Source organism: Columba livia, chromosome Z (genome assembly GCF_036013475.1).
Source record: "Columba livia isolate bColLiv1 breed racing homer chromosome Z, bColLiv1.pat.W.v2, whole genome shotgun sequence".
NCBI lineage: Eukaryota > Metazoa > Chordata > Aves > Columbiformes > Columbidae > Columba > Columba livia.
This window is the reverse complement of record NC_088642.1, coordinates 78,385,209-78,400,440: the sequence shown is the minus strand read 5'-3', so window position 1 is coordinate 78,400,440 and position 15,232 is coordinate 78,385,209. Positions and strand designations below refer to the sequence as shown.

The 15,232-nt window shown below is 38.7% G+C and overlaps 1 protein-coding gene across 7 annotated transcripts in view; it reads right to left on the bottom strand.

Annotated features, from left to right (window-relative positions):
• The window catches only part of VCAN (versican), a 115,127-nt gene that overhangs the window by 76,399 nt on the left and 23,496 nt on the right, over positions 1–15,232 (bottom strand). For all 7 annotated transcript variants that reach the window (XM_065046468.1, XM_065046471.1, XM_021280313.2 and 4 more), the window contains exons 4-5: positions 7,872–8,046; positions 7,630–7,757 (exon numbers count right to left, since the gene is read on the bottom strand). In XM_065046468.1, the coding sequence (XP_064902540.1) occupies positions 7,630–7,757; positions 7,872–8,046 (303 nt within the window). The remainder of the gene's footprint in view (positions 1–7,629; positions 7,758–7,871; positions 8,047–15,232) is intronic.

Sequence of the window (15,232 nt, the reverse complement as noted above, 5' to 3'; positions counted from 1 at the left end):
AACCCCAGGGCTTAGACCAGCATATGAACAGAAAGTGTTCCTACAGCACCAGGAGGTGAAATGGAGCCTGTGACAATGTTTAGCCTGCAGACAATAATGTAATGTATATTATTGCTGGCTCCTGTTTAAAACGAAGCTTCAGGTCGATCATCCAGCCTCAGTGGTCAGAGCACCTGAAGATTCCCCAGGATTTTCCTGCTGAATTTGTTTGTTTTGCTTGGGTGAAACAGACACCTGGTGAAAGTTATGCTTATTTGCTCTCTTTCAAATATATCAAACTAGATAAAGAGGCCAGGTTTTGTCTCTTGAAGCTAATTCACTACAACCCCCAAGGAAACAGCTTAAAATCTACAGATTTATCAGCTAGCTTTATAGCAAGCTTCATTCCTTTGAAGGTTATTTCAATTATTTTCTTTCTCGCTGAGCTGGGCATGTTTGTAAATGTGAATTTCATGAATCACACATCTTAAAAGCAAGCACAGAAATCAGGGCAGGCTAGAACCATAGCTGGGGGTCAATACACAACACATATTGACTAGGGTAGAAGTAATGAATCTGTGTGTGAGCCCTCCAGCATAGACCTCACCAGTAATTTCTTTTTCCAAAGATGAAACCACAATTAAGAGATTGGTGGGCTGCACCTTCCTACAGGTAATCTTTGAACCTGACTATGTGGCACTCTATTCCCAGAGCAAAGCATCATCATCTCCACACACCATCACCTACCATACCAGGCACAATAAAATGAGCTACAAGTCACTTGTGCCAGGCAGACAAAGGCACCACATGCAAATCCATAACAAAAGTTTTACAGATGTCTAAAGGATTCTTCCTAACTGAAAAAAAGTCTCCCACTGAATGCTTTTGACACATCTGGTAACACACCAACTACTGTGAATGGTGGCTGGTCAACCACCTATGAAATATTCTTGCTATTATCCAGCCCATGTGAGGGAATGACAAATACTCAGGAGATGCATATTTATTTGGTTATAATATTTTTAGTGTTTTTCCCCATTTTGCTCTCCCAGAGCAACAGGAGACTTCATTATTAGTGCCTCTAATTAGTGCCTCTAAAGCTTGTGGTGCTCACAAGCTTTACCTTGTGGTGGGGTGCTCAGACTGTACAACCTCCATTGGCCTCACATGAACAAAAGAAAGACATAAGAATATCCAAAGTGATATTGATACACAAAACACTAATTATTCCCATAGATGGAAACACTTAACTGTAACAATTTTAAATACACAAGACCAAAATGTTCCAGTATGTTTCTATCTCAGCTTCCTGGTAGTGTTCTAATTTGAGGAGAACAAACACTATCCCCCGCTAAGAATTTGACAGTTCTCCTTTTTTGAGTGTAATGAGTCTCTGGTGAAATCCAGACCTGTTCATCAGTTGTTACTGAGGGATGGTGGAAAGCAAAGATATCCTTATGGGGATGTTAGAGCTCCAGGGTTCTGTGACTACAGTTGTAGATCAGGGTACCCCAAGCACAAAAGACACCTAAAAGTGACAAAATGTCACACTTTCTGATATTATATGGAAAATTCTAAGGACATTTCCCCACCTGCAGCTGTAACATGATGTTACTGCTTCTCATGAACATTTGGCCATAGCCATGTGGTTGGCAGTTCAGTGCACAAGCATGAGACAAGGCAGTCATCTTTCCCAAACTCCATAGGTAAGATGCCTTATCGCAACTGCAGGTTTCTTCCTCATTCTGCTGCTGTTAAGGGCTGGTCCTCTGACATGCCAGACTAGTAAAGATGTATGCTTAACAAAGCCACAAATTATGCAAAACACTCTCTAGGATTGGAAAAAACATAAAGACCAAAGGAGATAGGTTCAACTTTAAAGAAGGTAGCTAGACAAGCTGAAGAACTCTTTTTCTCTTACACGTTAGAACAAGTTAGTAGATTCCTTTTGATACACATCAGTAATGAGTTAATTAAACCCTCCTGAATGTTTTAGGTCTATTCTATGCAAAACCATGGACTGTGCAGGAATCCATTGCCTTTGACAGGGCTGGAAGAGTACACTTTTCTCATAGGCTTGCCCTCCAGCATGAAGAGTAGCACAGCAACTGTGATACAATGCCATGCATAAAACCAACCCAGGTATCATCTCCTTGTTGATTTACTCTATTTGGGCTCTGTAACCCTCTTAAGAACACTTGGATCTGTGACAGTGCATTAGCTCACGCAATTCAAGACTAGAGAAATGTCCAGTATAAGCCAATGCAAAGGCTGTGATCCTATCCCAGGCCCTGATATCAGAAGAAAACACCCTTTACTCCATGTCCCTGTTTTAAAATCTAATCAAATTGTTGCTCCAGAATAAGAATGGACTGTGGAGAATACCTTTAGCAGCGAAAAACATAGAAGAAACTTCTCACCTGAAGCCATATTTTAGACTATGACTTCTTTAATTATTATTCGCCTCACAGGAATTTCCATGATGATAACAAAATTGCACACGACTAAGTGGAAAGTATTTAAAGGACATCTGGTTTTGGTTTTTCTTTTGCTTCCCTGCACCCACTGTAGGGAGGGAAATGGTGCATAGGAGGAAGACTATATAATCTTCCCCACAGCCACCCCAAAATAACTTTCTTAGCATGAGTCCCCATCTGCATATTACATAGGCTCGTTAGACATATATGGCTTCTCGCAGGCTTTGGCCAGAAGACAATGCTGCATGGAGTATTTTGTGCTTTGGCTGCACACCACAGACTCGCAGCCCCTCACTTCATCAGTGGGGTTTGTAGAGCAGAACTCTCTTTGTCTCCATTTCTGACAGCACAGCACTGTCAAATCAATCACATACACACTTCTCTCAAGACATATCCCTCCCCACCACCTATGTCTATTCAAGGAATTACTCCACAGAAGGCACTGGTGCAGATAGCACTTCAGTTGAAGGTGTTGAGGAACCTCAGAGTTACATTCAAACCTTTGCAGCTCAATCACTTTAGATTAAACTCTTTATTAGTAAATCATCTGCTGCAGTTCAAGGTCTTCTAAATGTTTTTGTTAGTGCTTAGTACACTGAAATACATGATGAAATATGAGGAATGCAAATGAGTTTGTAATAACAGACTATGCTCAGTACATATTTAATAATATTTTGACTCCAGATTCTTATTTTCATCACTAAGAGCCTCAGAAATTTTAAATACTTCCCATGGTTATTCTTCTGTGCTTTTTAGCAAAACTCAAAATATTTAACTTATATTTGTGCAGTCTGTAATCTCTTTGGCTTTCCACAGAACAAGGAAATCGTAAGAGTTAGCCTAGACAACTGGTTTTAATTTAAGATTATAGTTTGTGTTTCAAGAAGAAATTCATGTCTCTGGTTAACTTTGTTATTTCATATGGCCAGAAAGGAAGAAAATTGAAATGGTGTTGCTCCCACAAATTCTCAGTACAAGTACCCAAATTAGTACTGTAAATTCAATACACATTTATGTGAAAATGTACTGCAAGAATTCCCATCACCATTTATGGCCTTCTGGGGTGGATAACACATTAATAGCGGCAAACAGACTAATAACTGTTCAATTATTTCCATGATTACATTCTCATTATGGCCAGATTTTGATATAATTAATCAAGCATCATCTCATTCCATGAATAGTCATCCCACTGACACAGGCTCTCCAAATAAGGACCTATTTAGGGCACGTAAGTCTAACAGATTTGGCATTGAATCAGAATAGGCTATGCAGATATGAACTTTCAAATTCACAAAAAATCTTGTTTAAGCAGAGTTCTACAATATACTAAGACCACGAATGCCCTTCATTATCAATGAAGTATTGAGAGCACTCATTACAAGACAAAGGTTGCACCTTGCAGAATCCACCTTGGGTGAATAGAGCAATCAGAAATTTGTCATAACCTTAAATCCTGAACTGTACATCTTCTATCAATGTGTTAAAACACAGCAAACAAAACACAGGATCTAGTTTACTGCGATGTTCACTTTCCGCTTACTTCGGTTGACATTTTATCTAATTGTCTTCTGTGGATGAGTGATTCCAAAGTGTAATCTCATTGGTGTAACTTGAAACAAGATGTACATTTGACACAAACCTTTGTTCTTACAGAAACTGCTTGTGTTATATAGGAAGAGCCAACTTGGCTCCTTAGCCCCATCTTAAAAAGGAAGTCTGGCTCAGAGGCTCAGGTGTCTGTGAAGGCACCAAAGAATAATTTATCCTGCACTATACCATGATGTGCTACTGTGTCTTTCCAGAATGCATCTGTTTGTCTTTATACAAGCAGAACAAATGAACTCCTCTGCACGTTAGTATAACATGCCTGTACCTTATATCCATAAAACCATCACTCTTTCTGACTACTGGAAGTTATTTTCTGACTCTAGTTCTTTTGAAAATTTCTGAAAAAAATAGGGAAAATAACTAAATACATACATAAAGAGTGGGGGGGGAAGTATCTGTGGTTATCTATTATAATAATCTGCCACTAAAATTGATCAATGTAATCAGAAAAAAAAAAAGATTCTTATGTAGCAAGTTGAAGTTGTACAGCTAATTGGCAATCCTCACTTCCACCGCAGCCACCTCCACACAGCACATACAGGATTCTCCTGCTACATAAACAGCTTCAGGATCAGTTTTCCTGTGTGCTCAGTGTTGACTCTGCTTTCTTGAAGTCAAGGTCAAAACTGAGGAGGAAATTCTCCTCTCTTCTCAAATTCAGCTTACTACCACAGTATAGTGTTTCTAGTACCAATGACGTTATCTATTAACATAACAAAACATGCAGCTCTCATTCATCATACTGTTTTGTCTATTTCAGTGCAAAAAAAAACCTGTACAATATGTACCAATCTAAGAGGAAGTAATCTTTCCCTAATTTATAAGGAAAGATGCTAGAACATTTTTATAAATGCATATTTTGATAATAATTTAGATAAAGTCCAGGTCAAATGCACTTCGCATTTGGGAAAGACAGTGATGGAACTGGCAGGCATCCTTGTCTCCTGCAGAGTTTCATTCTGAACCTGTACCCATCTCTATGAACATGCTGTTATCACACAACAGGCTTTGTAATGATCTTGGAGAGCTTCAATGAATCCCAGAGGAGAAGTGGTCGGTCACAGTCTTCAAGTGAGACCTACAAGCCCTCGTAAGGTCTTTAATGTTTGTCTCGTGCTATAGAGCTTTCTAAGATAAAGGCTGAAACTGTACATTCCCACAGGAGACTACTGTGCAAGGAAGAAGGTAAAATGATTATGCTTATTGCTACCTGGGTTGATAGACCAAATGTCCCCAATACTCAGTGCTAGCTTGTATTTCTTAAACGTTGAAGGTTTCATACCCAAGCAGATCACATTACAGAAGTCCAGCTGATAGGCCACAAGGACATGCATATTTTAAACAGATCATCACTCACAATAAGTGGACATAAACGTATAGTTATCCAGAGAGGACACACAGCTCATAAATCTTGGTCAATTAAATTTTGGAACAAAGAAGAATCAGCTAGTGTTTATGAGAAACCGAAAGCCTGTACATGTGCATCTGCACCAAAGAAGACTGCACAGTTGCTGCAACATCTTTGAACCTCATGGCCTGGTTCCAGGTCATTCTAGCTACAGAATAATAGCCTTAGTGAAATACGCTTCAGTCTTGACTTTTTAAAAATTTTTTTTAAAAGCTCAGTGAGAATATTTGACCCTGAGAAATTGCTGGCTCACATGCATCCAGGATAAGCTTCTCCATATTATTTACACTTTTCTGTTCTTAACAGGGAAAAGAACAAGGTATTGCTCTTCATCCAGGAATGATACAGACTAGTTGAAATTTCTTTTTGTAAACTAGGAAAGACCCAAATTGAATTTGTAAGCCTTGGTTCAGAGATGATTCAGAATTCAATCCCATCAAGTACTGATGGAGCACCAGTCATGAACTCCAGGTGTTCAGTTGTGCTGGTCACTGACAGATACAGGAGGAACACAGGTAAAATCAACACAATGCTGAGCACTAACAAAATTCAGTCACTTAATTTTCAAAGTTTCAAAGTTGATATGTTTTTCTTAGTCTTTGCAAGACTTGTATCACTTGTATTATATAAATCTCCAAGATGACAACAACCTGTGGCAGATCCTCAGCTACTAAAGGCAAGAAAAAAGTGCTTTCTGCTTTCAATGACTAAAGCCTCCCTAAGTCATCAGCAGTAGAAAACTCTGCATGGTCTGATATGTTTTTTGCTCTGACAGAGAACACAAACACTGGGCACCTTAATTTTGCAATTGCTTGTTACAAATATATGTACATACACAAAGCCAGGCTTGCTCAGAGCCATGGCTGATTTATTGCTCTGCTAACTTCATGAGCACTAAACTCAATGCATATTAGTCAGGCTTCAGCACAAAAGATATTTAATTAGAAACTATTAGCATATTTTTAGAAAGTAACAGCAAAACTGGCATGGAATAAAAATCTGTCAACACAGAAGAAGTGTGACACACTCAGACCACTGCAGTAAATGGAAAATGTACTTTGGTCCTGGTTGCAATGTATTTCTGTATCAGAATGAAGTTCCCATGTGTATAACCAGCACAAAGCCAAAAAAAAAAAATAGGCAACAGGAAAATACATTTCTGCATTTATATTTTAAGCATACTTATTTAACTAGTCACAGTAACATGCAAGCATAAGAATATCTGGTGTCTGGAATATATCTATAGGACCACTGAAAGGATATACTTATAATTTCTTTTCTGGAAGTGAATATAAGAAATTATTACAACATCACGTGAGTAATATGGAGATTTGTGCATGTTAGAACTGCCCAATCACAGAAAAAAATTACCATATTTTTCTTTTTGCCATCAAACTCTTTGTTGAATTAAGACTGGTCATAGAGCCTGGCCATGGATCACAAGGTACCATGGGGTTCACAATATGATCCACTTTTTAAAGTCACTATGTGGCAGAATTATAATAACTCTGCTGTATTACAGCCATTTAATTGGCAGCTTTTGCAAAAATTATACTTGTACTACAGAATTACAAAGGATTTTACTAAAGATGATGCCGATTCCTTACTGGAAAGATTTTTCTTGTTTGTTTCTTTTTATTGCTGAGAAGCCCTTTTTTAAAAAAAGGTATTACTAAACATAGATTGCAATTAAATATCTGTCTAATTTTATGCCATGGCCATGTAAAAAAAACCTTAATTGTGTACTTTATGAACTATAATACAGTTAGCACATGTATTATATCTATCTTTATATATATATATATATATATATATATATATATAATATTTAGCTCCTCAAACATTAAGCGTTTCTTCAAAAATCCTTTTATAACATTCAAAAATATGATGCTTCAGCAGCAGCTTTTGTCAGATCTACTGCACTAACTATAGAAGCTTTAAATCTGACTATCTCTTTGTAGACTCTACATTTGCCTTTAATTAAGGTCTGCTAGACCACAAACTATAGGTTCACTTCATTCAGCAATTCTCTTCAGGTTCAAAAGAGTCAAGACTTATTTTACACAGAATTTCTTATTTCTTTGACTTTCCACATTAGAGTCTCCAGTCAGTTTTTAAATCTTGCAGTGCAGAATAAATATGGACCTATCTTACCTTCCATGTGTTCCACATAGCAATACACATCATAAGTTTCATTAGGAAAACGGCGCCCGTATGTTCTGACTCCTTTCTTTCCCATTTTATCTCCAAAACAGCCAACTCTTGGATGCCTAATTGGATACCTGAAATGCAGCATGCTCATATTTATTATTACAGCAAGTTAGCATTTTAAGTCTGTACAAGCTAAGCATATAAATTTTGTGAAGCTGTGTCAAGGGGCCTTTTAAATGTCTCACCTAACAGTCTGGTCAGACAACCAGCCAGCATCACATTGCTCAAATCCATCTTCATAAGCTGCTTTCAGTTGTTCTGGGCTTGCTATGACAGCACCATTGTCCAGACAAGTCTGCTGAGCTTGTGTAAAATTCAGAGTGTACCTGCTGGTTGCTGCACGATAGTGAAATACAACACCTGAAAAAAAACAAACAAAAAAAAACCCTCACATTAGTGACACATTTTGCATCGTTTCTGCAGCCATCATCACGCTCTGACTTTACCTAGGTATTGTTACAATGCTGAGAACAGAGGGGTACAATAAAAACTGTAAAAGGCTAATAGATGTGCTATTATATAAATGATGTCCCCCCCTCTAGTGGCTGCTACGAGTAATTATAACACATTATGTTATCAATAGTTGGTAAAATTAAATTCACTGTATACACAGGAAATATTAATTAAGCATATATGCATTTTTACTGTTGTATTACAGAAAATCATGATTTAAAGGAAAAAAAAGAATGCTAAAATACATCAATGATACCACATAGTTACCCAGACTAGTCCAGTTCCAAGTACTGGTCAACTAATGCCACACCAGGCTAGGTTGCTGATGCCAGCGGTGCTAACGAACATGTTGTCTCCTTGGCCTACATGATGCGTCCAACTGTGAGTCAAACTGCATGACCAGACAATGCTAAGCACATCTAGTCTTCAGAAAAAGTGAGCTTAAAAATAAGCTTTTTGAAGCAGACAGCTGCAGTTACCCCACACAGAAGTGTCAACAGTGAATGGGGGATCCCCTGAGTGCTTGAGGCCTGCTAGGTGCAGTGAGACACATGACCAATGGGGACACCAAAAAAATTATGCTTTTGATGCAAATTTGTTAATTGACGATGGTTCTGATGTCTGTTCCTATGTGCCAAAGCTCACTACAAATATAAAATTCATAAATATATGTCTGTTGGTCAGGTTTTTATAACCATGTTTTCTTGCACACACTACAAATGACACAGACAAAACAAAGCCTGCTTTTGTTTGGAGCCTTTCTGGTTCTGGAAAGAATCTTGACAATTTCAAAGGTTACTTCAGCACATCAGATGTTTGCAGAGGGAGGCCTAGAGTTAAGATGGTTTTAGTTAGGACAGGATCTGTCTAGAAGCCACATTCTGTTTTCTATATACACATAGTCCCCACTGAATTTGGTAACAGCTGCACATGCACACCTAAAACAAACCATAAAGAGCATCAACTCCAAAGTGGCAGAAAACAGGTATTCAAACTTGCAAAATCACTTCCCCCTTGTTGCCAGTGTCTTTTACAGCTTAGCATCAAAAGGACGTCTCCTGATGATCTCTGAAAAATAACATTCAACCTCACTTATTGCACTCTAAAATCTTCAGAAGCATTGCAACACCATAAAACATCCGCTACACAGAATAGCTACAAAGGAAGAAAAATAAACCATAAAATGTTCCTTTTTTCTGATGATTTTATTGGAGTACTTCATGATGAGGAAATAACACACAGTTTGAGAAAACAGTGGCATTGCAGCAATAATGAATTTAACAACAAGTGTTTGTTATTAGAGCATTGCTGAAAGATGGATGAAGTCCGCTAATTTACAAGTAAATAGAAATATGAGTAACTTAATAAAACATTGATTCAAGAGGTTCCAACATATTTAGAAATACTTTTGTTCATGCAGACAAATTCCGTAAAATTTTGCCACTTATCAAAAGTCTGGATATGGCAAAAAAATAGAAAATAGGAATTTTTCTTCTTGTTGTGATTTACTAGGATTTCTAAAATTAAAATAGAATAGATTATCTGAAAACTACTCACATGTAGGTTAAACCTCAATTATCAGACACCAACTTTAATCAAAGCTACTGTCAGAGAAACAGGAAACAGAAGAGGCAATGCTGGGAATCCCCGTGGTTCATCACTTAATGTGAAGTCACACCAGCTGCAGCCACTAACTGGAAGCTTATGGACCACTAGAGTGGTCTGTAAATGCCATTTCAGAACTGCTGATGGAACCCATCACGAACAGTGCTTCTTCCAAGCAAAAAAGTAATTTCAGCTTCAAATTGACCCAACTGTTTGGCAACAGTGACAAGTGAAGAATACACCCTGAAAAATTATAATTATGTTTCTATTGCTAAATCAAATACTCCAGGTGCCTGCAATTCAAGACTGTTAAATTCTTAGATTAGTTCTCTGCATTGTTTAGACCAGGCACCATAACATCCTTCCAAACAATTTCTGGGCAGACTTCAGGAGCAAGCAGAGACCAGAGACAACTTCCAATGGGCACCTTCATCCTGTGCTGGGGACCAGAGGACATAACAGCACAGATGGGGGCCACATTACTCCAGACCACTCCAGTGCTAAAGCACAGCCTTAAGAATGCTTTTTTATTAATGTGGACTATCTGCACCAGCAGAGATTGACAGGGAATGTCAGAGAAATAGCTTGACAAACTCCTGTATCCCTCCACTTTCTCTGTTATAGGGCACCTTCCATTGCCTGGTTTGGGCAAATTTACATAGCATTTATACTGTCTCACAATGTGCAAAAAGTTGTATATGTATATATAATATATCTATATCAACATGTATAAATATGTGTGTGTGTGTGTGCGTGCATATTTTGGCTTTGTGTACCCTAACCACCACAGTCCTTTACCACATGTCGAACACAGAGCACTATCTCACAACATAAAGGAGCTAGGCAACAGCGACTAATCACACCTGGAATTTAAAAGCTTAAAATAATAAAAATATGATTTAAGATCTTTTTATGTAGCTGAGGAATGCATCAAAATATTTAATATATTCAGAATTTAGTAATGTTGGTTGATACTGTGAGCTAGTTACCTAGGTATAAATATACCTAGCTAAGTAAAAATAAACCTCATTATATTCAGTGGTACTGTAGTAAGTAAAAATGTGAGTTCAAGTGACCTGCCTGTATTCTGGGTTTAAAAATAAGAAACTGACAAGTTTTACAGAACTCATAACAGAAGCAGATAAAACATTTACCCTGAGTCATAAGTATGAACTATGCACAAGCTAGGCATCTGACTTTACTGCATGCTATTGTTGAACGTATACAAACATTTTAAACCTTTTTTTTTGGTAGCTTTGGTGTTTCTGTACTATACAATATTTGACAATGACTCCATAACTCAGGGTCAAATCAGAAATGCCCAAGTGTGCAAAACAGTTTGTTCATTTGATTTGTTGTTTTAGTCTTAATTAAAAGCTATTTTCTGTGGAATTAGGGTAATTGTCTCTTCCCCACCCCCTGCAAAGATTGCTTAACTGATGCTATATCACTTCATCTGGGCACAAACGCACTGCTTCTCAGTACAACCACAAAAAGATTCATTAACTTAGCAGGACACGGCAACATATTTCTCTGAACTTGTATTTTTTTAAAGCTTCCTACTGCTTAAATACATGAGTGCATCTTCCCCAATCAGCTATCTTGCTTCTCATCCCTTCTATGTTGGAAGCAATCACTGCCCTTCCCAGCTGGCACATGTTCAGGATCCCTGTGATACCTGAATAAGGCAGGACTAAAGAGTTAATATTAACACCAATTTAAAGTAGCTTTTGCTGAGAAGAGCCTTTGGTCATTTGTAAATCCTGGAAAGGAACTTGGAGAATGCTTTGTTCTTCTCACCCTGATCCAAAAGGTAAACTTCACCTATTCTTAGAGTTGAAGGCTCTTCCATTTCCAGTGAGGAGCTAATGGACATAAAAGAGCCTCCAAGATGAATGGGGAGCAGGACATCGGTATGTATAAGCCTGTGCAACAGCTGCAATAATTAGAAGACCCCCTGGGGCTAAGAAGATTAAAGTGCAGGACTTTCATTGTTTCAGTTAGACAGAGAGAGAGGGGCAAAGCCCATTGTCCGAGTTTTTGCACTTTAAAACATTTGTAAAGGATTTTTTTTTCCCCTTTGTCTATTTCCTCTCTAAAAGAAAAAGCAAGAAAGGAGTTGTCCTAGGAACAAAAAAAGCAACTAGAAAACAGACTACAGCAGTATAATGTTGTCACTGAACATCTGGCAAACAAAGTCAGTGTAATTACAGGAAGGAGCAGCGGTGTCTGCAAGAAAGAGCACTCACAGGAAAGTAATTTGTAGCATCCAAAATTCACTTCTGTCTGAGCAAGAAAGAATGTCTTCTAATCATTTATCTCTGTCTTAGACCAGAAAACAAAAACATTAGGCATTTCACGTTTAACAAACTAAGATTTGCACAGGTGAGAGCCTGGTTCTGCTGTTTCACACTTTTGGGTTGCAACTTTGCCTTATTATTTGCCAGGTATAGTGCAGCAAAACCTTGTGGAACTGCAAGGGAAGGGCTCCTAATACAGATAATAAATAGCAGTTCACTTTCACTAGTGAGCTCACACTGCTGCAACATGCAGTTTTGGAAGCCCAAGTTTCAGAAGTTGTCTTGCACAGCAAAGAATATCTAAAGAGAAAAGACTATGATGGTGGTGGTGGTTATTCTGTTAATTTTTATGTTCAAACCTTAGCCACTGTGGTGTAGACTCCTGAAATAACCCGCAATCCACTGTCAAAGCTACCAAACAGTTTGGTGATCCTCCTAGCTTTTAGTGCAGAAGACCGTTTACATCACAAACACACGACAAAACAGAGGTTACAGGACCGAGCACTGTATGAAAGGAAGGAATAGGGCAGCATTTTCAGTTTCCTGCATGAATAATCCATTTGCGTTCCCCATTCGAGGTTTTGCACCCATCTCCCGATTCCAAGTTAGGCTTTGGTAACATGGGAAGAACAGGCTCACCTTGTATGAGCAGGACCTCCTTTGCTCAGGCAACTTCTCACCATGGGGAGAGAAAGTGCATTTCAGCCCCTCTGCTCTATCAGCCCCGCTGCCTCCTGCTCTAGCCGGACAGGGACTTCTTCACTAACTCACACGTTGCTTCTCCCTGCAAAATCTTTGCATCTGTCTCCACAAAGCAACGCAGTTGTGTGCAGGTGTACACAAGCTCCTCTGACCAAATTGGTTCAGATAAGGAAAGTGATTGATGCTGAGCTTTACCTGTATTTTCCACAGGGGCAGGATTTCTTTACGTCTCTATTAATTTCTGAGTACACAGAGGTATCAATTGCCCCACTCCATTTATTCTGCACTTACTAGGTCGCACAAGAGTTCGTGGAGGTCAAGGCACTGCTATTTAAATTAAAATAAATAAAAAACAAAAAAACAACACAGCCTCTCAGAAATGTCCTCATACTGGGGAGTGACCAACATCCTAACACCAGTCTAGCCATTAGTACTGGCCTCTGCTTTTCCATAGAATCATTTTGGTTAGAAAAGACCTTTAAGATAATTGAGTCCAACCATCAGCCTAACACTGTGAAGTCCACCCTCCAGCATGTGAAGGTGTGTCTGGGATCAAAGCTCTCCCACCGAATGTCCTACAACCAGCCTGATACAGGAACCCCATCATCCTGCCCATCAGGGGCCATGTTTGTAGTCCCTACGTAATGGACATGGCAGCTTGATCAGAACATTTGCTCCCCTGTTCCTGTCATGCATTGCGTGTAGACCCTGGGTCCTTCTCACCGAGGAAAAGATTTCCCTCTCATCCTTTGATGGCTGCTACCCATTGTGCTCTTGCGTTCCCAGCTACAGAAGTCAGAGATTCCTTGGGATCCATGATGCGGGAGAGTAAAATACAAGCTTAAAAATGCAGCAGCCCATGTTAATTTAGTTAGAAAGGAAGCACGGAAGTTCAACATCAAGAGGCGGTAGGGTTTTGAGACAGATAAGTCTAAAAGATTAAATAAAAGCATCTCATCAAATGCTATCCTTAAGAGATAATGAAGGGGAGTTCTGGCTGTAGAGAGAATAAATCAATTACGTTGTCAACACACAATCTCCCAGGGCTAACAGCACAATTGAGTGGCAGCATTCCCACATTGGAAACGACTCCCATTTGTTATCATTATAATGCCTGCAAGAAAGATTTTGCATAAAAATGAAAATGTGAATTACCATCCTCTCTGCCTCTCTAATTGCTACTTCTTTAAGCCCAGGATTTTCTTCGCTGGCTTTTTAAAAACAAAACAAAGTAAAACTAAAAAGACTAAAAAAGTCTCCAAGACTTGCAGCAGATTTAAACCAAAGCTACCAAAATGAGACCCATGAAAACAGTGGTCTCCCAAAACATCAGTAAGACAAGGATAAAGTGCTGTCACTGTTGGTAAAAAACATTCTCCAACAAGATATTTAAAAAGAGCAACAATACTAGAAGCATCCCATTTGCCACTTTGATCCTTTTAAGAAGGAGGATTAAAAAAAAAAGTTCAAATTAGTGGTTGGTTCAGATTTTTTCTTCTTGATTGCACATGGTCATACATGTTATTTTTTACGGCCCAATATGATAGCACCACACAAAATAAGAATTTTGTTATTCAGTTTTGTTCCAGAGTGAAGAGTACTGTTACATTGCATTCTATGGTCAGCTTTCTCAAAGCTCTTTCATACAATGGACTTTGTTATAACTATAGAGAAAACATAAATATGGACATAGAGAGGTACAGCAATACTTTTGTATAATCCTTTCTGCAATTCAAGTCAAAGTTTGCTTTGCCTAAAGGTTAGAAGTCTACTCTAAACCAGTCATCTAAATCTCTGTATTTGCTGATCAGCGATATGGACTGCCAGAGACCTCACCTTGCCCAAACGTCTCATCAGAGAGGACCTGAAGATAGCACAAGCCTGCCTGTTTAGCTTAGACTAAGAACACAAGCTTAAATCATCAATGGTGAAATAAATCTCACCATGACTCCAGGCTTCCTGATTTCAGACCTGGCATCCAAGCCAAGGTTGTGAAATTTCATTCAGTGAACTATTAGCAGGCGAGAGAACACTTGGGGATGATCTTCAGAAGGCGTTACCTGCTGGTCATCAACCTCCACCTTGTTCCCAAATGTCTCTACTGGGATACAGCAAAAACCCACCGGCATCTCAAATCAACTTAAAGTGGGAAGGAAGTGGCAGCTCAGTGTTAGCTGCTGAGAAAGGAAAAATATCTCTAAGTATTTGAAAGCTCCTGAGACCTGACATTTTCAAACAACAGTGGCAAGGGAACAACTGAAAATGAAGACAAAATAACATTAAGCATTCAAAAACTGTGAGGCCAAGGACTCCTAACATGAGACGGTTTGACTTACGGGTTTAATAACATCACAAGGGTCAGAAGAAAAGCTCAAAACACTGTGGTAAGATGAAATTACAAGAGCCAGAAAAGGAAGAGTAATGAATATTAGTGATGTGCTCTATGTATTTCTCTTGTAAAAGAAATTGAAGCATGTAACACTGTA